Genomic DNA, 27,997 nt, shown 5'->3' with positions numbered 1-27,997 from the left:
TATTTGTACTACAGCATTATAAAAAAATAATCTAGGATATTTTTCTCTTGTTTGATTATAATTAATTAGTATAATAGTTATGTTAAATTTTAATATCGCAATTAACATTATATAAATTTATGTTTGTTTGTATTCAGACGTTGCGGATTCAACATCAATACACGAAAAATAATTTGTTAATAATATTGAAATGAGATACCCTCACTACAGTTTTGAAAAAGGTAGTTTATGCGTTTTATTTTCATATAAGTAAAAACTAAGTAATCTTTTTATATCATCACTTTTTTTGTTTTTATTTTTGTTTTTGTAATCTTACTATGCTTACTTACATTCAGATTGTGGTTATATTGAAAAATGATTAAAAAAAATTTTAATTGACAAAGTAATTAATTATTATTACATTTTTACATTACCATTATCATAAAATACATTTAAATATATATATATATATTATTCGTGTTTGCTTATTATGTCAACACACAATCACCCACAATACTCTTAGTTTTTGTGTTATAAGTCTACTAAGAACTGGTTGTAAATTTGTTATTTGATCATTTTTATGTAAAACATGAAATATAAACAAATTTTACGTATAACATTTTTTTTCAATTGTATTTTTATATATAAACAGTATATTCAGTTGAAAAGTGTATAAAACACTTCAATAATAATTGTAACTAAATGTACTTGGTAAGGTAGTATTGAGTATAAGTTTAGTAATAAATGATTTACTGTACTTGGTTTGTTCTGCTTAAGATAACCATTATATGATTTTCTCTGTGTATATATTATTTTTCAGGTTACTACAGTCAATTCAATTTGAAAAATATCAAATTAATTGACGTTTATAAATTCAATTTTTTATTTTGTTAACTGGGGTAAAAAAAACAAAGGTTAAAAGTGCATATGTATATCAAAACGATTTTGAAGTGTCAAACGATTCTATCTTTTATATACATTAAAACATTTTAGTGTTCAGTATCTACAAATAAAATGAAAAAATATTGAAGTTTTTAAGTATTTAAATCTTATCTTTACAATGTTTTATTTTGTTCTTAATATATGTTATTGAAATGTATAGAATATGTTCAGTTCAATTTAATGCAGAAAAACAGATAGAAAATATAATGGCGGTTACCTATACAATGCAAATGTACATGGATTAATGTCATCCCGTGCATGGTACGCACTTTAAGTGTGCTACTTTTGCATGTATAATGTATTCCATAAAATAATTTTTTTAATTAGCAAAATTTAAATTTGGTAATTGATTTTGACGTTTAAATTGAAGTACGAGTTTCACTGAAAAATAAAAATTGTTATGGTAAATGTATGATTAATGAATGAAGTTATGGAAAAATATTTTGAGTTTAATAGTTAATTAGAATTTGTTACAGAACATCATGCTATGCATAAATTAAAAAAGATGTTTAATACGAATGCAAATTGAGAAACATTTTGATTGGCAATTAATTAGTAGATGTTTTGCTGATGCTCATTACTTAGACAAGTTATTAAATCAAAAGATGAGTTTTTTGGAATGTCATCATTTTTTAAAAATATGTTCTTAAAATATTCTTTCATTTTAAACTAAACGCCGAATATAATGTGTGATGACAATAATTAGAGACTGGATATTATTCTAGGAAGGGTAAAACGCTGTCCTCGCCTCATATTTAATTAAAAAATTTGAAGTAATTCCATTAATAAACATCTGTTCTATTTACCAATGATAAAAAATGAACGCCAACCTATTATTATCATAATAGAAAACCATTTTTAAGCATCAACATTTTCATTCAATCACCATGTCAAAAAAATTTTGGAAAAATTGTAGATCAACAAGATGCTGTTTTAGTTCACGATTACATGGAACGATAGAGGACGTTAGCTATCTGAGCATTTCTTTCAGGCCTTACACATCGTTTTCGGCAAATCTATGGTATTTTCGTTTTCATTCTAAATTTGCAAAGTTTGTTTATCACTTGTCTTATACATTGTTCACCTCCTATTACGTTGTTCGATTTGGAGAAAATACTAAATAGAGGACCGCGAAGGACGAACCATACTGATTGGTCGCAATCTGCCGTAACATATAGATTTCCTGCCTCAATCTACTCTGTGGCAATGAGCTCATCTCAAGTTAGTAATTATGGACATATACCACTCTTCATCTTACAGTCCCCTATCTTTAGGCACGGTTGGATCATTTGCTCATCAACAAAGTTGCTACTTGCTCTCTAAGTGTTCGAATAAAGCCCTAGAAAGAAGAGGTCGCATCCGTAACTAGCTGCCTTCTCTGCAATATTAAAATCTTCGTTCCAAACGTAAAATTATTGATCACAGACCAGAGGGGAACTGCGCTCCAAATTGAGAGAATTTGTCCTGCTATGGTTGCAACTCTCTAGTTCCCTTCTTCTTAGTGTTTATAAGCTATACCTATATACTCATTACTCATTCCGTCCAACTTAGTCTCTATTCTCTACACACATTCATCTCAACATGCCCATTTCAGCCACATCTATATTTCTTTAATTTTTCTTATTCAATGTCCAAGACATTTCATTTTTCCATTACTAATCTCACTACCGTTTTATCAGTGTCTACGGGACCTCAATGGTGTAACAAGAAGTTCAAGCCAAATGTGTATTGCCCTATGGTATTCGTTCAGGTGGACAATTTCGCTTAAAAAAATGAGAGGGTGTTAACACCAACAATATTATAGAATTCCTTATCTCGTATGACAAAGTATAACACGCAAATAACGGAGGAGTATGATAAGTCTTGAAATAATAGTGCTAAGCATACGCATACCCAAGCCAAGCTTAAATACGCCACGTCCTGTTGAAAGGCGTCAGATGACACTAGGCCGTTAAACAAATACCAATTTGACGTTTTTGTTTATTTTCGATATAGTGGGTTCATATTTTCATTTAAAGTTATCCATCTTTATAAATAAACGAAGCCGAGTTGATTTTTCCATTACTCTAAATAGTGTGTAATTATATTTTGTCAAAACTGACGCTGGGAAACGTTCGGTCTGCCAGGACTCGTACGAATAAATATTACTCCATCTCCCCCTCACCCCGCCCGTTAACTCATAAAAACAATAATTTATAAGAGGTCGCGCGCTTGTGTGTGCGTGTGGAACGTTGTCGGGGCTCGAATTTCTTCTACAAAACAAACCCCGGATTTGTCTTGAATGGTTTTTAAAAGCTCACGGCTCGTATTCTCTATCCCCATTTTATTATTTTTATCGTATAATAACAGTAAGTTACATAATAATAATAGTAATAATATTATAAAATGTTTGCAATTGTGCATGTAACACATTTCTATACATGCGTGTGTCAGTGTTTGTGCGCGCGCTATAGGAAACGCCAAAAGCAGCTTCGTGTCTGTTGTGCTCTCTGGAGTCAGATAGTGCCGCAGATACGACGGCGGACACACTGGAGCCGACCGCTGCGTCCTTCGGTTGACGTCACGCCGTAGCCGCTTCCAGTGCAAAGGGATGCGATAGCGGAAGCGGCAGCCGTGAGGGGCAGGCGAGTGGAGGTCGGCCGAGGGCATATAATGTAGGGGTAGACGACGGCGTATATAGGCCCGACGGCGGCAGTCGGACGGACGGCGCGGGCGAGGCGCGGACAAAGAGGGGAGATGGTTTGCCGCCGCTAGGCGCGCGCCCGTCAAAAGGGGAGGTGCGACTCGGCCGCCGCCACCGCAGTGTACGATAGTGGTAGTAGTGTAGCTCTTGCAACATTCCGCGTACAGTATCTTTCTTTTCCCCCGATTTTTTTCTAAAAAATTTTTTTTTTTTTTAATCGCTCGCTTTTTTACAAGTCGTCTCTCCGTACGCAATCATCATCATTATCATTACGCCGCCGCCGCCGTCGTTGTCGTCGCCCGCAATATACCAAACTTTAACAATTATTACAAGTACAACAACCACGAAATCACTACACGCAGCTGTATCACATTAATCGCGATAATTTCCTTAATCCGCTACCGCGGCATTTCGACCCCGTCGGCACGGACACCGCCACACCACCACCGCAACCATCACAGCCACTACCAGCACCAGCACAGTCATGTCACCGATATCGAGTGAGTACACAACGACTTTCTAGTGACATAATATTATATTATTACAATATTAGCTAGCACCCGATTTACACGCATTTGGCGTGCGTGCTTTCATGTAGGGTTTTTTTTTAATTTTTTATTTCTGTGGCTTTCGATCGCTCGAAGGTTGTCGCACAAAACTGCTGGATAGCAATCGCCACTGATGTTTTCTCCGTCCGGGGTACAGCTTATCCGTTTCGACACTAGATCCAATATACTCTCCACTCGTATCGTTATGAGACACATACGCTGATCGTCTGCCACCCTCTCCTATGCCACCAGCAGCCATCTGTCCTAACATATATTAAGTCTTTCCATGTATTCTTAAAAGATTCCTAGTTAGGGTATTCGACAATGTAAAAGAATCGCATTAGAATTTGATTGTAGTGCCGTAATAACAGACCGTGTTAGGGCCATTGAAGAATAGTAAAATAAGTGTTTTTTTTTTAAAAATTTGTTTATAACAAACAAAACCTAGTTTTTAAGCATTTAAAACAATTGATAAAAAATGTAAATATTGTTATTTTGATGTAAAAAATGTCCATAAGTTTTGTTTTGAACATGCCAACCCTGATTGTGTTCGGATCGATAAGTGCTCCTGAAGCGATTTCGACCCTTTATGACAAATACCATTTTCCAAAAACCCGCACTGCTCACAACAGTGTAGTTTTAATTATAGTTTCTAGACAGATTATGTATTATTAGGCCTCATATACACTACACTTGAGGTTTAGAATGATCAAAGTTTAAGGGGTAGTAATGACTTGAAAAATGTGTACCCCAAGTCAGGCTGCTCATGAAATACGAATAAACACAATCATCTTTAGCTTCTATAAATTGTAATAACTATAATAACTTTATAATTATTGTATGTACTATGTATTCATAATTTAGTATTTACATATTAGGTCATTCGTTGCGAACAAGTAAAAAACTATATTTTTATTCAAAGCCGTACTTAGGACTGATTATAAAAGCGAAAATAACAATTAATATATTATAGATCTTGTATAGTTGTGTATATGATGGGAGAATTTTCGTTTTAACATGTTTTGTGTGACTAGTTAGGTTCATTGAAATCATCGATCGGGAAAAGGGCCACCACCTTGGTTGTGGGACACATAATATGATTATAGAAGCCGTAAAATGTTAAAACGCGTATATTTAATAGTTTGTACACAGAAGAGGCAATGTGTATCAAAGTATTTATAATCAGTAGTTGCTGGCCTATGTTGTATTTATATTTATAAAGTTCATGTTTAATATATTTTCATACACACAACCATATTTAAAATAATAATAATGACATATATGTTTAACTACAAAATTGTAATGATGTTTTGATTAAATAATAAAAACAAACAAGACAATAATATTCACTATGATGAAACTAGGATTATAATATTTAGGCATACAAAATGCATACCTACTAGGTAATTTTTGTTGATGTATAATATAATATTTATAGTAGCGTGTTGAACTCGTTTTAGAAATTCGGCCTAACATTTTATTTACATCATTTAATACCCACTATACTATGTATATGTACACCCATTGTTAACTTCCAATGTACCTAAATAGAGGCCATGGCCCATGGAAACACGGTCAACACGCCACTGTATAGAAGGTCATTACAATGAAATGGATAAGAATATTCATAAGAACATATAAAATATATCGTTATAGATACAATATCATGACGATGATATAAAATAGCCACTTAAAAAAAACGTAGTATACAAATAAGTCATTAACATTACAAAAAAAACAAACAATCAATAAACACATTTTTTGTGTCGTGAAATAGATTTTTGAATATTATACAAACATTTATTTGAAATATTATGGTTTTATAAGGTATTATGATTTTACTCAAATATAGATAATAATAAAATTATACTAATATCTATATAATGTTGCATATTGCATGACATACTATAATAAAAAAAACCTGCCAGTATGTATTTAAAAAATCGATTTTTATTATTTTAAAGCTTTTATAGCAGGTTTTGTTTTTGTTTTTTATACACCGCAGCTGATTTACTTGTCTGTGCTTTAATACGATTATTTTCATCTCATACATTACTATGATAAGTAATACACATACTACACATACTACATATTACTATGTTTTATCCATAACGTAATTAACAATAGTATTTGTGAATACTAAGCAATATGTATTTCCCATGTATTGTCCGAGATGATGGAAAACGTAGTTATAGTGTGTGAACACTATTAGGTGTAAATAATAATAAAATTGCAAAATATTTTTTTTAAAGGTCGTGATGCATGATAGATAGCAACAATGGCGGTGGGCACGTGCTACTGAAGCCCACCTCCCCACATCCTGGAGCCCCTAACCCAGGCGTCGCTGGTGCTCACCATGGCGGTCGCCATCATCCTCCTTAATATCCTCATCATCGCTACGTTCACCAACATACGAGGTAATTTTATTGATATTCGTGTTTTACAGTGTAACAATGTAATACTGTTGCAGTATTCAAGTATGTAGTACCAGATGTATTACAGCTACACTGTAATATCATAGTTTTGCATAATCTAAAACTTTTAATATAGGACATTTACATTCTAAGCTGATATCTTAACCTAAAAATTATATGTTTAAAGCATATTTAGGTTGGAATTTCCGAAATGTTGAATATCTTGCCCAACTATGTGTGTGATGATAGTAATTATTTACTTAAATGATGCATTGTGTAAACATTGTTTTCGTAGGTGGAGGAGAGGTGATGAATGTATACTTGGTGTCACTAGCTCTGGCCGACTTGCTCTACGGTGTGCTCGTAGTGCCGTTTTCCGTGTACCCGGCACTCGTACAACAATGGGTCTATGGTAACATCGCATGTAGAATCATCGGATATATTGAAGTGTCGTTGTGGACCGTGTCTGCTTATACTCTCATGTGGATTAGTGTGGACAGGTGACTAATTATTATTATCATACTATTTTGCAAACGTTTACCCACCGTCCATTAATAACAGATAAATTGGGGATAATATTACATTGCATTGTATTTTTTTTTTAATAATCTATTTATAGTAGTCCAAATAAAGTCCCATCCAATAATTGCATTATACACTTGAACTAAATATATGCGTATTTAAATATATTTGTTGTTGAAAAATATTTTTTTCAAAAAATGTACTTCTGTTCTTAACTTTTATCGCAAAAAATGTACACTGGCATTATTTTGCGAACAGCCAGAACAGAGCAAATTTATTTGTATGCACCGAAGTTATTAAATTGCCTAACCTATACGCCGTTTTAGTATTTTCATAATTAATTGAGAGTGAACTATTTTTAGCTTCAATGCGATACTTTTTTTTCCTATTGACCGATTTACTCGAGTAGCACATCTATAAATCTGAAATCGTATGTGGTTTGTACTTTGGTGGGTCAACTACTTCATCCTCGAACCCGAGAAAAACCGAAAAACAAATTTTGACCGGTTTTTCAATCGACATTAATTAGCCATATCTTCGCGAAAAAAGGTAGGATGTAGTTGAAATTTTTTAGAACATTGATTAAGCATGCTTCTATTTACATAATACCTCGAACCCAAATTTTGAAAAACTCCGCCTCCCGGAAGTGGGTGAAATTAAAAATCATACAGATAGCGCTGTTTTAGATTTGGACATTTCACCTCTTTAACGCAGTTTCCCATAGTCAAAATCTATTTAAATCGCTTTTTCTCTCTTAAAAGTCAAAACAGTATTTAATCATATTTTAACAAAGCTTGAGCGCCGCTTTGAAGATATACTGTATATACATAATTAATTATTGGTCACTGTATACACCCAATATACAGAGTTGGGCTAAATTTAATTAAATAACACTTGAAACAAATTGAATAACGTGATAATACGCTAATATTTGTATTTAAATCAAATTCGAATAATTCCCAACTCTGACTTTATCTTATGCTAGTTAACAAAACGGCAATTAGGATTTCATAATATTTTCATCTAAAACAATAATGTATTATATTTGTTAAAATGAAACAAATGTGTTTGTTTCTAGGTACATAGCAGTGCGCAAACCAGTCAGGTACTTTACCGTGCAGACACGGACTAGGTGCCAATGCTGGATGGCGTTCACATGGATATCGTCTGCTATGTTGTGCTGTCCGCCCCTGTTGGAGTTTGGCGAACCTGTTTTTGACAAAGACACTGCGGTGTGCATGCTTGACTGGCAGGGCATGGCGGCGTATTCGGTAACGCTATCCATACTCATTCTGGGGCCCAGTCTGATCACCATCCTGTACACTTATGTGTACATCTATGGTGCTATACGAAGGTTACGGCGGGGTTTCTTAGCACACGACAAGGTGATTTTTTTATGTAATTCTATCGCCGCTAAAAAAAATCATCCTAAATTTAAAAAAAAAGCGTTCAAATTAGCTCGAAATGTAAAAAAAAAAAATGATTTTACTACTAACTTTGATAAAAAAAAAAATCTGGACAGTTCGTCAAATCCGTGTTTTTGAAATACCGATATTCTAAGTACTACTCCACAACTTAAATTCTTATTAGAAAACAGAAATAACTAAGTATCCATCTATGGCTTCTATTAAAATGTTTGTAAAAAAAATAATTTTAATTTAACGAAATCGTATTTTTATCACATTCAAGAGTTTTTTTGTGGTACTCTTAGTTGAAGTTTTAAGTGAAGTTACTAATTGAAGCTCGTTTAGGATTTATATTATTTGTATGAGACCATGTTATCAGGGCACAGATAGTGTGGTTACTCACTGTAAGCTCCCTCGGAGTCACTGTGCTGATATTATGTATATTATATATTATTATTATGGATGTATATTATATATTTTAATTGTTTTATCGGGTTCGCAATGTCCACTCACAGGAATACGTTACTGCGCTGTCGGAGAACTTGTCCAATCCCACTCACGTGACTGCGTTCGTGTTGATCGTATCGTTCTGGGTGTGTTGGACGCCGCTGATGTCAATCAAAGCGTATCAGCAGCTGGGAGACTCGCCGCCTGTGCCCGGCCAGGTACGTTTCTACGCCCTTTGGCTGGGCATATCCAACTCGGTTTGGAAGGCGTTCGTGCTCATCTTTCTTAGCCCGCAGTTCCGGGTCATGCTCAGACTGTTGTGTCTGACTGTGTTTTGCAAACGGAAAAATCGCGCGGAACTCGAGCTGCTGCAACTCGACATGGAAGATCACTTCCTATAAGTTAAGTATTATTGATGTTTTTTTTTTTTTTTTTTGTTAATAAGTAATATTAATAATTATGAAATTGTTGAACTTTGTTTTTGTTATCAATTGAATGTTCTTCCCGAGAGCAATCATACGTCCATTTATTTATTACGTTTTGTTTATAAAGCTAAAGAACGAAAAAAAAAAGCACTATTATAATACATAAAAAATAATTTAGTATTTTAAAGCCGTCGGTTTTCGTATTTAAAGATACTAAACTCGATAACGTTACGGGCTAAAGAAAAATAATAATATTTCGATTTAAAAACGATTGACTTGTCTTTAGATGAAAACAGTCGCGTCGTATCAAATTTCAATATATTATGTTTTCTTGTTTAAATCGTAGTAAGAAAAAAATGTAATTATTTTTTATAGGTTGTTTATAAAAAAAAAAAAAAGAGTTTAAATCGCAATAGATCGGTTGTAAATTACTGATGAGTTAATAATATTTTACGGCGATATCAATTTAACGTATTGACATTCAGGGGTTGGGCATAAAACCTATGGGAACGCATTAAGACCGAAAAAACCTAAACAGAGATCCATGTCGATACACAGCGTGATTCACGAGAATTCAACTCAACATTAAACCGAAATTTAGTACTTTTTAACACAAGTTTTATCTGAGAAAACAATGTGGCATACATAATTACAAATTGTTAGTTTTTTTTACAGATAAAAGCAGAAACTTTGAGCATACAAAGGGAAAGATAGATCATTTTCCTTTTATTATAACCGTACAATAAAATTAGTAATTAATTAAATAATCACTCAAAATTTGTTGAGTCCAATCGTATAGTTTTTAATTAATCGATCTCGTAAAAGTTATTAGGCTGTTCGCAACTATATGAATAAATATCAATTACAGTGTTTGTTTCTGTATCATAGCAATAATTATAAAAATGTCAATGCAATTTCAAAATCTTTTAACATTTTCTTAGAAGAAATAGCTGCATTGAGTAAATCCTCGTTGAACACCGTGTATATAATATAATACTGTATTAATGCGAGACGTGCAAACTCAAAACATGATCGTGCCAGTAGCGCACAACCGTCTTATATATTATGTGACTGCCGCTGTTGAAATTATATCCTTAGGTCAATTGATAGAATTTAATTAAAATTACTCAAAAGAAAACCCGTGCCCAACTCTAATTTAAGTAATAATATTATCAAAGGTATAAAGTCGACTGTTTACGATCATTTTTTAATAAGTATTTTGTCATTAAAAAAAATTGCCTATCAATTTTAAATTGCACTGAATTAGTTTTGTTGAGCTTTAAAAACAAAAAAAAGTGTATAAATTAGATGTAGTGTTTAAAAAATACTTATGATGATACTTATGAAACGAGAAGCATACTATTAATAAAAATAATCATTTTTTGGAATTGTATTTTATTACAAGTTGTTTGTTCCTATAGTATTATGTTATTATTATTACTATAATTAATATTATTAGTATTATTATTATATAATTATTATTATTATTATTATAAATATTATCAAGAAATTTTAACTATTATTTTTACTATAATGACTTGAGCCTACGTCAAATAAAAAATAATAATAAATGACAATTTTAACCGTTCCTAATGAATATTAATACATAATTTATTCTTGTTAAACCAAAAAAATACAATTGGCAAAGATTGACATAGCTAAAATAAAATATTTTTTCTCGATTGTGGAAAAAAATCTATATTGAAACGAGGAGTGAACGCAATGAAAGTGCATTGATTCATAAGTATTTGTTTACATTTATATTAGTATGATCCGGTTCATTCCCTTGGCTGACCCTGTTAATAAAAAAAATTGAAATAATTGAACCGGATTACACAAAGTATGAATGTTTCTTGTACAATGTTTTCAACTAAAATCAAAATTTGCGCTATTCAGAACGCGACATCTTTTCCAAATTGTGTAAGAGGTACAGGAAAAAATGGTATTAGGTCACTTTTTTCTCAACATTTTCTTGGAAAACATTTGTAGATTAAAAACTATAAATATACAGTACCGGATTTGTTTCCTTTTTTTTATATTTACTTATTTGAAATATTAAAACAATCTCAACTCGTAACCTATACCCTTACAAATAATACGAAATTTAAATTTTAAAGTAAAACAAACTGACTTACGAGTACATCCTTTTTTCCTGTACTTTTTGCGTAACAGACTTTTATCTTCTACTTAAGTAGTTTGTCGGTTATATTATTATTAATTTGAAATCATTATATTATCAACAGGCCTATTAGGTCCATCACAAGATCACTGTAATCGCATTGTCCGCTGTTCTAATAGATAGTACTTAATACATAATGTAATAAATTGTTACGTAGAGGAAAAATTCAAGCATCATTATAATAAAAATAATATGTACTTTGGATAATCAACGAGGCTCAATACAATTTTGATCGTAGTTAATTTTAGTGGAAAAAATTAGTATTACAAAAGTTACCAGTAAACCCCTATAGGTTTTAGGCGCGCAGTTATTGTGATAATAGCGTTATTGTATACATTTAATGTTGTTGATTGTATGTTTATTAAATGTATTTTTTTAGTTGACTCGCTCTAATGTCATAATATTAACTATAGTTGTCTAAACGCTTACCTATGTCGAAAACAAAAATCCGGTCAATACGTCCTAATATTCTTTTTTTTAAAGTTATCTACTTAGTTATCGGTTTGTTAAACGCATTAAATGTATTATAATAGTATGTACTTTGTACACATCGCGTGACCGACCCGTTTCCGGTTTCACGAATCACGATGACCTCTTGTACAAACTGATTAATCGCACTTGAACTATATTATGTTGTACACATACTACCTACACTATATACACGCGTAAGAGTGGTAATCGTTTTTACATTTTGTTTGTTCCGTTAAATCGAAATCCATCATAAATATCGGGACGGAATAAATAAAAGGAAACGGCCGTATCGAATTTCCCCGAAAATTCCCAAAAAATATGAATTAAATCGTTTACTTTGGGCTGAGAAGTGAAAAACATTTGATCCGTCATTTTTGCATACTATTGCGTACATAAATATGTTTCGCATTGCGACTTTTTGGGTTATCTAACTTATCTAAGAATACTCCTGCGGATGTCCTCATAAATCCTTTGAATATAATTTCAAATTTGAAGGAGTCTTGAGTAAAAATAATTTTAAAAAAGATACAACATAGATAAAAAATAATCACACATAAACATATTCCAAAAAAAATCGTTCAGCCGTTGATTACTCTTTTATTTGTTATCATCCAATTACATCATTGTTTATAATTTGTTAATTTTTCAAAACATTGGCCATGATCAGTCAACTAGCAATTTTACTTAAGTATTAGCAAAAATGTTGAAATCTATTTAATGCAATGGTATTTGTGCAATGGCGGAGATTTCGTTATGTTGTTGTAAATTGTAAATTGCATTTATAAATCCAATATTTTAATTTAAAAATGAACGCTTTGAGTTGAGATTAAACTACACTTGATCACCAGTACGCAATCATTCTGCACCATTATAACCAAAACAATTTCTAATCATATACTAATTGTACTAGCATTATACAAAATTATAGATCAAAGGTAAATCACATTTTCAACGTTTCAGTATAATATTATGTCATAACAGTTTCAAGGCGGAACTTTCTTTTAGAGAAAGCTGACTGATAAACATAATGTAAACGTTTATTTAGAAAATTATTGCGAATAAAAATACTGGACGTTGATACACTAATCAATGTTTACAAATCCTTTATTATTGTTCATTTTGGCATTATTTTCTTCAATAACTTAAATGCATAATAATATTTAAGTATACAAATGAATAATTTAACTCAACGGTTATAGTTTGTTGTTTGTTTTATTTTGTCTGTTATCTGTGGCGCTCACAGGACTTGTTTTATTGACAGAAATATACATTACAAATATAATTAATATAGATTGGTACAAATTAAAAAAAAAACATTCGTTTTTGGAGTTGGGGATTTGGGGAAGGGGTTTATATACATTTTTGACATTCTTGGGCGCGCCACTTAGGTAAAAATCGAACTACTGCAATGCTTTTATTTAATTTTTTTATAACATAATATATTGGTTATATTGTTATTATTATTATAAGTGTATGTTTAAGACTGAATCATTAAGTAGATTTTTGAGCTAGATTCGTTTGTTTACATTGTTATTATTATACAATAAATACTATATTATACTCATTATTATTATTATTATTATTTTATAAACTTACTCATCTTTGATTATTTTTAACTGGCTTATCAAGTTTTAACAAAAAATGTTATTATAAATATATACGTATATACTCGAATACTATGTGGACATCAAATAAAATGTCAGATATAATAATTATTAACATCGAATTGACTGTGGCCGTTATAGTGCGCTTTGGTGTATGGTATTGTATAAATATATTTATAATATATTATTACACATAAAATATATGAATTGTCTTTTTTTTTTTAGAATTTTTTTAATGTTGAACTATAGAGATCATCGTACAAGTTGAAACATAATTGTATACATAATAATAATATACAAAAGTATAAAACATTTGTTTTTTCAAATTGTATTTTGTTAACAAAATAGTCACTCACGTACCTACACACTACACTACACGCGAAATTATTGGTTATTATTATCTCGTAATGTAAGTAATGCGCTTAAAAAAAATGTAATGTTTTTGTTAGTACTCGTACGTGAACATCATGTATTATTATTATTATTATTATTATGTATGTTATTTCTATTCTTTATTCATTATTACTATAGTATATGTGTTGATAATACATAACGTGCCATCATTTTATACGTTATTCAGTTGTTAGTAGTGATTTTGAGACAAAATTATAGTACAAACAAGGTTTTTTCAACTAAATTATATAGAAAAAGTGTTTTTAATTTTTTAAATAAATTTCTCTTGAGTTATGCCGCTTACAACAGAAATCATTATTATACCATGCAATTTATTTCGAGATGCGGAATTTACTAATAATATTATGGTGACTAACATAAATTGAATGATATTTGTGAGAACCTAATCAGAGGTCCCGTTCTATGTGTTGCACTGTGGACGTCAGATGCGGAGAACTGCTCACATAGCATTGTGATACTCTGTGCTAACTTTGTTAATTTAAATCAATTGACAACTATTGGATAGACTAATAATAGATGGCGTAATTCCCGATATTGTCTCGAGATACGCTGTGGTCATAATCTCTCCAATGCTAATACTTGTGAAAGGGCTTTAAAGGTAATAGTAATTGACTCTGGCTGGTGCGTTGCGGAAGATGATTCCTCCGATCCTAATATGTATGTAATACAGCCCAATTATTGTCCATCGTTCCAACACCAGTGTCTATGCCTTGTACTTATTGTTACAATGAGAAATTGCTGCCGAAACACGTCAGACGGTTTAACTTGTTTCGGTCCGGCTTTTTTACATTTTTTTTACATTTAACAATAAGTACATAGGAAAACATATTACATAAATACATAGGTTCTTATTTCGATAGACGCTGTGAACTAGTGCGTTCCGAATTGAAAATGTTTCAACACGTTTGAACACCACCGAGAAGATCCTTCATATTCTTAACAAAGTACATTATTTGCAAAATGCATAAGGTTACTTGGAGAAATTCTGGAGAGGGGGGCTGTCTCTAAGGTACTTAAATTTAGTATAGTAAGCCTAGGGGATATTAATTATAATTTATATAGATTACATTTTAAAAAGTTTAATAAAAGGCAATTAAATAATAAAACGCATCAATGTACTAAAATTGCCTATCAAATGCGCCGGCTGTATGATGATATTGAAATCCGCATTAAAAAAACCCAGCATAATAAGGAATAATTGGCTAACCAGATTCACAAAAAAGTGACTTTATATTATGATTTTATCACTCAATACATACCCAATACAGCGGATTTGAAGCGACTAGTAGTAGTATGTATACAATAATATTATCACTCCCAAGAGTCATTGCAAAGTCTTTGTCACGATTCGAACATTACTTTAGGAAAAGATAGACGCTGAACTTAAAATATCGACCAAACAAGAGGTTGAAAAATCACCGGCAGGTTTCGGTAGAGACGCATCGCGACCTTTGACCGAGTATAGCGTACATCTTTATTATTGCAATTTATCATAGACCTTTTGAATTTTTCCCTCTGTAGGAAACCGACATATAGCTATTTCAATTCGATTTTCCATCCGTGTACGTTCTAGTTAAAACATGTGTTGTTCAATAACAGCAAAGCAAAGTTCTACGGTATTCTAGTGTGTATAACAATATTATTATTCGTAATGGTTGTTTTTGTATGCCTTTCCCGGTTACGCAGCAAATCAAATTATAAACGCCTAATATTTTATAAGTTTATGTATTAACGAATTATTTATATGTATAATATATATTTGTTAAAATTAATAAACTTAACATTTTTCCATACATACAATTTGTTAAATAAAAATCCATCGTGTGTAAAAATCATAATTTACGGGTAATTTGCGTTACACGGTTGTTGAATGTAATTTAAACAAAATCCACGATTGCCCATATCGTTGGGCATTTCTACTCCGTTCGTGTGAAACGACAATCGAAAAGGTCGTACGTTGCCTGCAAAAATTAACATAAATTAAGAACAAAAAATCCGGTACAAGCCTGTGCCATATTCAGTATATCCCTTTTGATGGAACACCGAGCACTAAAAAATCATGTTAAATGACATAGGTCTAGTTTAACTCCCAATTATAGAACAGGTTACCTAAAAATCAGGTCAGGTTAGTGATCATTTTGTGTTCCCCGAGGGAACTACATTCGCCTAATATTGTGTGAAGTCCATTGGTGTAGCTAGATGAGAAAGGGAGGCTAGGGAAGATCAATGCTCACAAAAAATGTCGTCAACTAATTAGACATACCTTTACCCACCCCTAGTAACGTTTATAATTTTTTCCCCAAACACTCTGGGAGCTTTAAAAGTTTTAAAAAGGCGTATGCTTAGTAGGTATTCCATGATGCACCGAGACTAGATCATAATATAGTATATGAACAACAATAATCGATTGCTTACTTATGATAGCCGTTGGAATTGTAGTGTAGTCTGTACTTAAAGTTCCACCGCAAAGTCGGTCCACACAAGTGTTCATGCCCGAAGCCACGGGCCCTTGTTTGTTCGAGACACACGGTATAACGAGATAATCTGAGTTGCATGGACTCGACCCGACACTACCTACGTTTGCTTGCACTGCGTTTTGGCCAAGAGTGTTTCCGGTCAACGTGAACGCGTGACTTCTGTTATTCACTGCGGTCAAATACGGTTGATAGTTGATTATAAATCATTATTATCTAGCTTTACACTATTGGCACTCACTCTGATCATCGCATGCGGTGTATTGTACAGAACAAAAATTCCGTTCGGTTCTTAAACATATCGTATAGTCTTGATTGGACAAGTGAAGGCCCGAATAAGGTTCGTAGTTGTACGATCTGACCGTGCCCGATATCCCGGTGTAGTATTGTAGGCAACCGGTATCGGCTTAAACATGTCAGATACAACGTTTACGATTATTAAATAAAAAGATACATAAAGAGTTGAAAAATTGTAAATATGTTTAAATATTAACCTTTTGTCGTAGAATCGCATGCGATTTGGCTGACCTTTATTTTCCAGTTTCTTTTTAACTGAACACCACTTGTTACCATAGTCAGTATGATAGGGCTCGTACCAGTGCCGGCATCAACGTACACTGAACAGATAAAATAAATCTTTAGTCCTCCTTGCAGTTTGCCTAATCTTGTCTATGTGGGAACGGCCACCTAAATATTTCTAAAGTATAAAATGTACGTACTGTGACTTCCTGTGTTCATGCCGCAAATTACAGGCACGGGATTTGATCCAGACACAATGAACTGATCGTTATCGCACTGGTGGTTAATAGGCTCTGGCCCCGAAATGACAAACCGTTCAAAGTCTAACCTAAATAATAAATAGACAAAACTGAATTTTGTTTGTTATTGTTTTACCAAACGTGTAAATGGTTTTGCGTTACGGATATTACGGACATACAATTTCGGCGTACGGAAAGAGGAAGTGACTTAATATTTTAGGAATATGGAGAAAGTAGAAAAAATGGAGCACCGTTTTCTTAAATATAACTTGTCAATTTTTGTTTATACTCTCCCTCCAGAAGATATTAGATAGCACGTGTGCAACAAGGAAAAATAAACATCGGAGGTGAGTAAAAAACTATTGTCTGGAATTATAAAGCACAGGGAAAAATCGTTGGAAATTATTTTTACTCAGGAAAACTTCTGAGCGAAATAAATCGAAGAAATTACATACGATCAGTTGTTTTTTTTATAAAAGTTGTATTACTATTATCATAATCTCTTTAGATAATTATAATATATGTATTAAAATATTTGATTTTCTTCATTAAATACTGATTTACCAACAATAACCGTTTAATTATATTATTACCAATTAGGTGTAAACTATTGATAATATTTGTATTATTATAAGTCAACTAATTATTTCGTTGGGTTAATGGTTATAATTTTTAAATTTCGTATCACAAAGAAAAAACACACTTATTATTATGTATATTACTATTACTGTTACAACTATTTACCGTCCTAAAAAAAACTTATTTATTATTCTTAAATATCGTTAAAATATTTTCTTACCTAAACTGACAAATAAACGGAGAAGCTTTGTGCAGAGTCACTTGACAAGTACCTGTGTCATTTAAACCGTCTGGATATCCAGCGTTTACGAAGTAAGTACCGTTTTCCCGAATGGTTTGACCGCACGTCGTCAGGGCTACATTCGCAAAAAGAGAGCATTCATAATGGCAGTTATAATACAATATTAATTTTATATGGGGAGGATTGCTCGAGTAAAACGGAGCGATTATTACCTAGCTCGTTCGATACTTTATTCATATAAAATATTTTTAAACAATACAAATAGTTCATTCAAATAAAAAAGTTCAAATATCATAGGTATACCTATACACTTTTAGAAAAAACAAAATAATTTCAATTTTATTTATATTTGTTTTAATTTACAATACGTGACGCGCAAAGCAAATAGGAACTTCTTGTCGGCATTTTCCAAAATTTAATTAGTGTTATTTTCTGAATCATGAATGATTTTTGAGCAACTCGAGACCTGATACATGTTTGTAGATATATAAAATGAGTTATTGCACTTTGGAGTTTGCGACTTGTAGATAAGAGGTCCCTTTTCGTATCATGCATACACATATTTTATGTGTTGTTAATATATATATATATAAATGTAAGATACGTCTTCAAATACTACCGTCATATGTAATAAATCTTTTAATTACTCACATAAGCAGCAAACCCCATAGGAATTGGCGCACGATCCGATTGGCACTCCTAGGTGTTGGTGACATTCTGCGGAGGTCATACAAATGCCAGAGTCGCCAGACGATGAGTAACATGGTTGGTTTTCAAATTGCACGATTGTAAACAATGACAGCACTAGTATAATATAATTGATGAATTCGGTTATAGAAAATTATAACATTTTGGTTGAATGGGACGTTAGCATTGGCGGAAATGTTTGGAAGACTATACTATGCATACTCAAAACACAGTAAGTTCAAATTAGGATTGTTTAAAATTGATCATATTCAACAAATTTCTCGATAAAAAATAAAATCTATAAAATGTATGTTTTGTGGTATCTCACCTCTACCCTTCCCACATTTCCGCCAATGGGCGTTAGATAATTTTACTCACGTCGGTTCTGTTTTTTTGACATGGACTGATGTTTTGCTCCTCTTGTAAGCCTATTGCTTCTAAAGTTATTTGACGATCTGCCGCTGTCAGACTAAATTTAAACATAACATTAAGTCTTTAAGGTTTTTCAAATATTTTAAAATTGGTAAAAGTGGCCAAATCCCTGCCTTTATATAATATAAAGATGTGTATTAAAAATATGGATCTAATCAGGGGAGGATCAAGGGAAGACAAAGAGCCAAGAGACATTGCCCCCTCAATCTTGTATTTATTTAAATCCTTTTATTTATAACCACCATTATTAAAACTAACTAGGACTTGAAGAAATCAATGAACTATTTCAAAATATTATATTTAGACAGTTATTTTTAAACATTTATAGGAAATATCCAATTATCAAAGTTGTTTTAATAAAAACTGTTTTACGAGTTTTAAAACAACTTTTATTATAGGCTAGGAATACTGCTTCCGCGTGCTTTACATTTAATGTTTATGGAGCAGTAGTAGTATCAGATATAGTGTTAAGTCGGAAGGTAATACAATGGAAAAAAAAACAAATCGTGTAATTATTATAATGTTACAATATTTATTTACTGCGTTTGAATATTGGATATTTTTTGGAGAAATCGACGACGATACGATCGCGGTCACTGCACAGCACAGTAACACGAAAACTTGTACTTTAGACACCATAATAACGGCAATCGTTAACAATAAAATATACACTGGCGTCGAATTAACAATTAATTCTAAACAGAAAACATTGAAAACAAATATTTGTAAGATTTACACGCGAACCGCATTTTGTTCGTTACCGAATTCGTTTACAGAAATAACTTTCGTCGAGTACAAGCATGGAGTTTTTATAAGAACACAAACAATACAATTCAGTTTGGTTTCATTGTTCGATGTTCATGTTATAATTATTATTATGATAATAATACATTTTCACCGCGCGAAGACAATAGCCTACGTTTGCCCGGCCGTTATGCACACATTAACAATCCAAGTCGTCAGTCGTCGCATAATTGTGTTTATACAATTTCCTTTTTTCTCGACAATTTTCCGCTATAGATTTCACGCGCCGATTATCTCTTTAACAGAGTGGCATAAAACACCACGTACGTTGTATAACAGTACTCGTTGCAATTATTGTCAACGCACAAAAAGTATATTTTTATTTATAAAAAAAAAAAATAACTTGCGACTCATTGTAAATCTTATTAGTAATAGCTATGTATGTATTATTATTTTGGTACAAATCATAGGCCTGATATGCTAATGTCTTGTGAAAGAATCATTGCAAACTTTAACTGACCAATTTCCCTCCAAACACAAGCGCGTAACATATCCTCAATGGTATGTTAACCAAAAAAAGAAAAGCCATGCGATGCTATGCCGGTTTAGTTGGCGGTTTTTTCGAAGGATATAAGAGGTTAAAGGAATTTGGAGGAGTAGGACCAAAGCTATTTAAGTCTCTCTAATTGACTATATATTATGATGAATAAAGTTTGTATAAAAATATGTTTTATTATGTTTAACACAAGTCACATAAGAGTCAACACATTTGGGTATGCAATATTACTATTATTATTAATAATTCAATGATTGGTAGAAACTGTAATGGTCGTTTTCATTTGGCTTTTATAAGTCGTGACTGTAGCTTTTATCAAGTACAATACTCCAATGATAAGACAACAACCGGAATACACATAAAACTGAAAAATATAATTTTAGAAAATAATTTTACATAGATTTTTTTCATTTTTGGTGTAAGCTTAGGACTGTACATCTAGCTTGCTAGTCAACTGCATAACTAGAATTGATACAAATTGGATGTTTAAGTATTTTAAATTTACAAAAAAACATGTTTATTATTTGTAGCGAGTATCTTACTTGTGTCCTAATGGTTAGTTCAAGTCCAATAGGACTGTTTATAATTATAGTCATGAAAGTCTGAAGGATCAGAGAAACAAACATATTAACTCCAAACACCAGTGCGTAACTATCTTCTGGTATGTTTTTGGCTACTTCACAACTAGAACAATTTATTTACAATTTAATCCTTTATTATGTTGTGCTTATTGCATTGTGCTTGTTTGCATTATACACTTCACTCACTTTGCTACAGTTGACATTACGTGGTAAAACGTTCCAAAAATAATATAGCCAACATAAGCATGTGACAATAAATGGTCTTGAGCCATTTTAAATAGTAAAATTGCTTGACTAAACGTAAGAACTCCTATAAGCCACCAGCCTGGTACAGCTATTATACCGACTAAATAGACCCCGAGAGTACCTTAAAACAATTAAAAAGTATAATTTTATTATAATTTAATAAAAGCTTCATGTAATGATGTAAAAAATAATAAACATAAAAATTTAAAGTTTTGATCTACTTTTAATGAATGAAAAATATGCATTTCTTACTTATAATTGTGTACACGGCTTCCACGTAGCCGTTATCAGTTATTTGTAAATCTGTACCATCATCATATATTTGTTGCCATAAGGTTTGAATGTAGCACATAAACTAGAAGGTCAACATTTAAAATAACATAAACATTAGGGTGGATCAAATTTCAACTTTATTGATATTTAGAAACTGGCACCCCCTACATTTTTTTCTTATCTGTAATATCATGATTATGCCAAATTTCAACGGAATTTAACGATAAGAAGAACACATGACACAAAACCTTCGAAATACAAATCATAGGTCCCTAATGGCTAAGTAATAAAAATGTTAAAATCAATTATTTAAATTAAAGTTTTGTTGGACATCATTTTAATGGAACCTGTATTAAAAAAAAGTAAACAATTATTTCAATCATATCATAGTTTAAACATTAAATAATAATTTATTAATAAATTCAAAAAAATTGAGGGGGTGCCAGTTTCAAAATATAAAAAAATGAAAATTTTAACCACCCTAATAAACATAATAAATTAATATAATTAAAAAACACAATATTATAATTATGTAATTATTTTCGTTAGTTAATATAGTGTTTCAAGCCAATCTCATGCAATTTTATAAAGAATTCACAAAATTATACATTGAAAACAATAATAAAAATATTTTAACAAATCAAAAATATAAACATGTTTTTTAAAGTTATCACTTCATTTTAATAGTATGAAAAATAATGGAGATCTCAGACAATGTCATTATAATCAATTGATGCTGTATGATAATTTATACAATCTACATAAAAATATACATATAATACATACATTTTTAAGTAATAATATGTAGAAACTATATTATGCTATGATAAAATGCCTTCATTTTCAATTTAAAATACACAAATAATTACCATGAGTTTCTGGGCGGATGACGATTTTTATGTGTCAAATGTTATACAATTGCATAAGATTGCAGATCAAACACCTATGGCAACATTCTATACATTAACAAAAACAGTTAATTTCATATAATTCTAAACGAATATATAAACTACTTTAAAATAGTTAGTCTTGTATTATTTTCAAAAAAACAAATTTATAAACCATTCAAACCTGACTATAAAAACACGTGCCCAACGACCACCATATACACCATTGAAGAACATAAGGGTTGGAGTAAGCGGTGTAAAAATCAAACCACAACCGTTGACAGACCGTACGAGTGTCGAATACATTGACTCCTGTGTAAACAAATTTAAATGTACATCAATTAATTTCATATTATAATTAAAAGAGACAGAGAGGTCACAAGCATTTTCAAAAATTGTTTACTTAAAATTCAACAACATTTTTTTACTTTTCATAAAGTACATTTGGATACAATTTCTGATCTGTAGACTCGCTACATGAAAAAACCAGATTGGCAGTTAAAAATAAAACTTAGTTCCAGACAAAAAATAAACATAAAGAATAAAAACACATCAATGTAAAACAATATTAAAATCTTACTCGACGTTTCACCTATGTAAGTACGTTCTGGATTTTGATGGAAATATAAACTACTTTTGACGGATGGCAATCCAAAAGCCCATAGTAAAGAACAAAGTCCACCTAAATTATTAAATACACACATTAAGATATGTTTTAAACTAATATCAATTATAATAATAATACTATAATATTTTATAATTTTTGGCTGTTTTTCCCTTAAGAAACTGCCACAATGATCAAAAATTTAAATTAGATAGATAGATTAAACATACTGACAAATACTCATTATTTTATAAGTTACTTTTTTTTAAGAATAGGTATTTTGATAAAAAATATTTTTTTCAGCAGAATATCATAATTGTACATTTTTTAAGATACATTATTCACTTTAAAATATTTTAGAAATTTTTTGATGCCACAAAACGTCTAAAAAAAAAAAAAGTAGGAACCAATTTAAATTTGTCATTAATGATAAATGATAATCGAAATGAAAAAACTCAATTAAATTTTAAATTGTATAATGAAGTGTTTTTAAAACATATATTGTCTAAATAAATAGCATAATCTTAACTTTTAATTACAATAAAAACATAAGGATAACTAATTGTATTTACTGTGTCATCATTATGAATAATTATTTCACACATCTATTGGTAATGTATATTAAAAAATCAATAATTGCATGTCATGGCAATAAAAAAAAATTACAAGTAAAATCCTATATTCACTTTTGAAAAATGTACATATAATATTATTAACATAAAATTACTTACCACCTAGTGTCATATAGTTTAATTGTGGCACTGTTAATATACTATAATCAATTAATACTTGAGCAATTAGAGCAGACACAAGTCGGCCTATTAAACAAGCCATTTTCATGTGACTAGATACAATTTTGTAATGTTTTTTTTCTACTTTAGAATAAATGTAAGTATAATAGGCAACTTCGCAAGCGGTCATAGTTCCATAAAAAACTTCCATTACCTATATAATATGGAGTAAATAATTTTAAATTTGTAAATATTGGCAAACGTATTATTCAAATACCTTCATCGACGTAATGGTTCTGGTAAAAATCAATAATAATTGAGCCATTACGCTAGATACAGCGTTGAGTATCACAATTGGTTTATAACGAAGATAATCGGTAATCAAAAACACTATGACTGTCAACATAACGCACGTGTAGGTGGCTACTGGATATATTTCTTGCACGATCTAAAAAAATGACAAACGAGACTCGAGTTAAAAATGTTCACTAAATAACAGTTGGGTTAAAATGAATTATGCAAAACATACTTCTTCCGTTGTAAAATTCATAGGAGGATTGGTCAGGTATTGAGTAATATACGGATCTTCGGGGCGAAACTCTTTGAAGAATCCAAACATGGCAATCCATATTGACTGAAACAACCATTTCTCCATTTTATACAATAATATCGTTTTCAAAACATGCACAATTCTGATTTAAAAACATGGAATTCCGTTTTCTTTTCGATGTGGAGTTTTAATGTTGTTTAATAATTATGTAGTGTTTCATCATCCATGTATATTGACTAATAATGTTTGACAAGGTGAATGTTCTAACCACGTGTACTCTAAAAATTGACGGTAAAGCAATTTATATATTGTAAAATATTTAATGATATATTAACGTTATAGAATATAGTTCAACTTGGCACCCACAGCAAGCATCTTCAGATACTTCAGTATTTATACACTTAAAGCAGAGATAAGACAGATGATTACCGGGCGTTGGGCGATGATTTATTTTATCCATAAAGAAAATTCAAAATAATAATAAAAGATAAGCGCAACCGCACTATTCGGAAATCGGAAGATGTCCTATGACCTATAGTAAAAATACGAACTACAGTGAGAATCGAGAATATTGCGTTTCAATTTTTGTGTATATTTTTACTACTCTAGCTGACCAAATGTTTAAATTTTAATAAGTAGCACTTCACAAATTGGGCTTCTATGATTTAAATACTGCGCATTTGTTTTATATTGCGTGTTACCTATTTCTAAATAGCAATGTACTTATGTATGTATATATGTAACATCATATTATCTAAAATATGACCTTTCAATCTTAAATGTACATACTGACAAATTGCTTCGTCGTTTTTTGTTTCTGCGAAATGTTTTGTATAAATATATATTATAATATCCATAAACAGACAATATTAGCTATTGGACTTTTTTTTTAACACTTGTGTAAGTGTCCATAGGCGAAAATTAAGGAAGCTTAAAAAAAATGAATAGCCCTCCTAAATGTGTTTCTACGAATTTTCGCCTATTACGTTTGATTATTTCGCTGAGGCGCAAAATGACACAGATCAGTGTGACTCTGTGTATTATTATTATATATATATATATATATATTTTTTATCTATATGTACTCTATTACACTATGTATTAAAGTGACTTTAGACCTGGATCAATGACCGACGGTTTAGTTTCAAATCAGTTACAAGTTACAACCATGGATAATAAAAACGTCATCTCTATTTATTATTACTCTATGGTTTTATGCTATGATCAAGTTGTAAAAAACACTTCGTTACGTCTATTATTATTTATGGATAATGGAATAAATTCGTTTTAAATAATATTTGCTTAAAAAAATATAGACTTATACGTTAGTCTACGTAAAATTAGTTAATATCATAATAAGTAAAAACCCTTCTGCATTGATATTTGATACGAGATGTCATCATAATTATATAGACGGTCGATTTTAGTTGTTTCCATTTTTTAAACATTCTAAAATATTAAACGACTGAAAAATGAAAATGGGAAAAGGAACTAAATGAAATTCTGGGCCTTCCTTCGCCCCCTCTCCAAAAAAGTTGGTGATATTTAATCAAAATTAGTTGTAGATCACACATTTTTTTCCTGGTAGAGCCGTAGAGGTAGATCGACTACTTTTCGGAAAATATAGATGTGAATAGGTTGAGTATGTTAGGGTTCAGTATAATTGTTTCAAACAAATATTATAGAAATACATTTTGAGCTCCATAAAATATTCTACAAACATTATTAAACAAATTATTATTAATAATAATACTGCAAATTTTGGATGTAAATGTAATTTATTAAACACAAACATTTCTTAAATTGTAATATGTTAATCACTTTAATGTAGTACAAAATTAAATAAAACACAAACATTTTAGTGGTTCCAATAAAAACGAATGTATTTACATTTTACATTGCCACACTTGACTTTAAAGTTTTGGAGCCTGACAGCAGCTGGAATCCTAACCGTTGTCTTATCATACATCAAGTCTTATTGATAAGTTTATACTCCAATCACAGATTATATTCATACAATCTAATCTGTGATATTAGTATAGCTTAATTTACTATTTGCCGAAGAGATCTCAAATTGTGTAGTAAAGTTATAAACGAGATGTCTTCTGCAGTGTTATCGTTAATGAAATCATCTTATAAATTTAAGGTAACTGGTTTATCTAAAAAAATACAGAAAACTTTTCAGTATTCAAGTTTTGCTCATAAACCAGTGCAACATGAAGTGCATCGTCTTTTCAAACGTTGTAATATAAGGAACACTTCTATACCTTTGGTTTTAAGCCAACCTTGTTATTCAACAGCTTCTGCACCAGAATTAACACCACCTCAAAAACTGAAAAAAGCCGCCAAAGAATATGGTTCTGTTTTGATCGCTTTTCATGTTGGCATATCATTGGTATCGTTGGGTACAGTTTATTTCTTGATCTCTAATGGCGTAGACATGCAACAGTGGATTGGCCTTTTGGGTATGTCAAATGCAGATGAAAATTCCAAGATCGTAGCTGGCGCTAGTGAGTTCATCATAGCTTATGCTATTCATAAATCTCTCGCGCCAGTGCGTATTTCAATTACACTTGTGTCTGTTCCGTTAATTGTACGTTATTTAAGGGTTAAGGGTATCATGAAAGTAAAAAAATAGTGTTAATATTTTGTATTGATTTAATTTATTTAAAAAAAAAAAGAAATTGTAAATACCAAATTTTTGTTAATATATTTGTGAAATAAATATTTTATTTTTATAATTTATATATTTGGTTTTGTGAATATTTTCCATAATTCATTATTATAACTTAATACTGTCGTGGCGTCGTGACTAAGATTACCGCGGCAGTGTTTCTAGGCACTAGCCGTGGTTCGAATCTCGGTCACTGGCCGTTTCTCTAGCTGGGCGGGCAACCGTCTGGAGAGAGATATGGTCACCCGACTGGTGCGGAAGGCAACAGGAAGCTGCTGCACCATAACCACTTCCCCAGGATGACAACCCTTGTCTCTAGTAGAGCAAGAGTTGTTCAAACTGACAGGTCGTAGACTAAAATAAAAAAACTTAATATATTTTTAAAATGAGTAAATTCAAATACAGTATTTATGGTCGTTTTCGCTAGATTGCTCATCAGCAACACTCATATTTCAAGTCAAATTGGTGAGAATGGTCATTAGACATAATACACTATACTTACGCCTGAACAACCTGACCTAAAAAAATGTGTTTGCTTATAAACATTTTTTGTAGTCAAACTTAACAAATTTTTAATCATTATGTTAAGTTCTGTATATTTGTGCTGTCACAGTGTATCTCAGTTTAGAAATTAGGAAAAAGTGTATTGGAAGTAATTTGGGAGTTGTGTCGAAAGCAGGAAAAAAGAAACCGATTCGACTAAGAGGTTTAGGCATGTTGAAGTTAAGGAAGAAAATGAAAGTTTTAAATTTAAATAAATATTGGTTTGCATGCTAAGTAATCATTTATTTCAAAAATAAAAAAAATTGACAGTAAAACAATATTGTTTGAAAATATATAAATCAAAATAAAAACTCAAACATGATACATATTATAGAAAAATAGGAAAGTAAGACAAATATATGAAACACACGTTTAAAATAACTGAAAAAGCGTTTAAGACTAG

At 31.2% G+C, this 27,997-nt stretch overlaps 4 protein-coding genes across 5 annotated transcripts; 2 read left to right on the top strand and 2 right to left on the bottom strand.

The window, feature by feature from the left end:
- Window positions 1–3,750: 3,750 nt before the first annotated feature.
- LOC126834323 (beta-1 adrenergic receptor) lies at window positions 3,751–10,720 on the top strand. Its single transcript, XM_050566154.1, has 5 exons — window positions 3,751–4,104; window positions 6,405–6,569; window positions 6,862–7,066; window positions 8,167–8,473; window positions 9,010–10,720. The coding sequence occupies exons 2-5, from the start codon at window positions 6,509–6,511 to the stop codon at window positions 9,340–9,342; spliced, it is 906 nt and encodes a 301-aa protein (XP_050422111.1). The 5' UTR covers window positions 3,751–4,104; window positions 6,405–6,508; the 3' UTR covers window positions 9,343–10,720.
- Window positions 10,721–15,828: 5,108 nt separating this feature from the next.
- LOC126834697 (uncharacterized) lies at window positions 15,829–20,549 on the bottom strand. The gene is made up of 9 exons (XM_050566804.1): window positions 19,746–20,549; window positions 19,152–19,242; window positions 18,738–18,890; window positions 18,066–18,201; window positions 17,228–17,355; window positions 17,003–17,125; window positions 16,750–16,914; window positions 16,450–16,680; window positions 15,829–15,995 (listed from the first exon to the last, which is right to left on the bottom strand). The coding sequence occupies exons 1-9, from the start codon at window positions 19,842–19,844 to the stop codon at window positions 15,874–15,876; spliced, it is 1,248 nt and encodes a 415-aa protein (XP_050422761.1). The 5' UTR covers window positions 19,845–20,549; the 3' UTR covers window positions 15,829–15,873.
- A 111-nt stretch (window positions 20,550–20,660) lies between these two features.
- On the bottom strand, window positions 20,661–24,990 carry LOC126834696 (thiamine transporter 2-like). 2 transcript variants are annotated; one of them, XM_050566803.1, is made up of 10 exons: window positions 24,744–24,990; window positions 24,357–24,655; window positions 24,105–24,275; window positions 23,828–24,041; window positions 23,073–23,174; window positions 22,677–22,804; window positions 21,585–21,687; window positions 21,273–21,453; window positions 21,048–21,189; window positions 20,661–20,869 (listed from the first exon to the last, which is right to left on the bottom strand). In XM_050566803.1, the coding sequence occupies exons 2-10, from the start codon at window positions 24,480–24,482 to the stop codon at window positions 20,753–20,755; spliced, it is 1,284 nt and encodes a 427-aa protein (XP_050422760.1). In that variant the 5' UTR covers window positions 24,483–24,655; window positions 24,744–24,990; the 3' UTR covers window positions 20,661–20,752. The 2 variants fall into 2 exon arrangements, with proteins under 2 accessions (XP_050422760.1, XP_050422759.1); XM_050566802.1 differs by having other exon boundaries at window positions 24,357–24,779.
- Window positions 24,991–26,370: 1,380 nt separating this feature from the next.
- Window positions 26,371–27,122, top strand: LOC126834600 (protein FAM210B, mitochondrial-like). The gene has a single exon (XM_050566646.1). The coding sequence runs from the start codon at window positions 26,476–26,478 to the stop codon at window positions 27,013–27,015; it is 540 nt and encodes a 179-aa protein (XP_050422603.1). The 5' UTR covers window positions 26,371–26,475; the 3' UTR covers window positions 27,016–27,122.
- The last annotated feature ends 875 nt before the right edge of the window (window positions 27,123–27,997 follow it).

Source organism: Adelges cooleyi, unplaced genomic scaffold (assembly GCF_023614345.1).
Source record: "Adelges cooleyi isolate 19-005CV unplaced genomic scaffold, UGA_ACOO_1.1 ACOO_flye_CR_arks_rails_tigmint_CR_PRNA_21, whole genome shotgun sequence".
Lineage (NCBI taxonomy): Eukaryota > Metazoa > Arthropoda > Insecta > Hemiptera > Adelgidae > Adelges > Adelges cooleyi.
The sequence above is the reverse complement of the archived record's forward strand: the minus strand, read 5'-3'. Positions and strand labels throughout refer to the sequence as shown.

Excerpts from the sequence above, each read along its gene's own strand:
- LOC126834696 (XM_050566803.1), bottom strand. The coding sequence starts at position 24,482 with ATGGAGAAATGGTTGTTTCAGTCAATATGGATTGCCATGTTTGGATTC. Across the intron at positions 23,175-23,827 it reads AAACTATATGACACTAGGTG|GTGGACTTTGTTCTTTACTA; the intron begins GTAAGTAATTTT and ends TTAATAATTTAG. Across the intron at positions 21,688-22,676 it reads GCACGTGTTTTTATAGTCAG|TTTATGTGCTACATTCAAAC; the intron begins GTTTGAATGGTT and ends TTGACCTTCTAG.
- LOC126834600 (XM_050566646.1), top strand. The coding sequence starts at position 26,476 with ATGTCTTCTGCAGTGTTATCGTTAATGAAATCATCTTATAAATTTAAG.
- LOC126834323 (XM_050566154.1), top strand. The coding sequence starts at position 6,509 with ATGGCGGTCGCCATCATCCTCCTTAATATCCTCATCATCGCTACGTTC. Across the intron at positions 6,570-6,861 it reads TACGTTCACCAACATACGAG|GTGGAGGAGAGGTGATGAAT; the intron begins GTAATTTTATTG and ends TTGTTTTCGTAG. Across the intron at positions 7,067-8,166 it reads ATGTGGATTAGTGTGGACAG|GTACATAGCAGTGCGCAAAC; the intron begins GTGACTAATTAT and ends GTTTGTTTCTAG.
- LOC126834697 (XM_050566804.1), bottom strand. The coding sequence starts at position 19,844 with ATGGTGTCTAAAGTACAAGTTTTCGTGTTACTGTGCTGTGCAGTGACC. Across the intron at positions 18,202-18,737 it reads CTATGGGGTTTGCTGCTTAT|CCCTGACGACGTGCGGTCAA; the intron begins GTGAGTAATTAA and ends TTGCGAATGTAG. Across the intron at positions 16,915-17,002 it reads ATGCGATTCTACGACAAAAG|CCGATACCGGTTGCCTACAA; the intron begins GTTAATATTTAA and ends GACATGTTTAAG.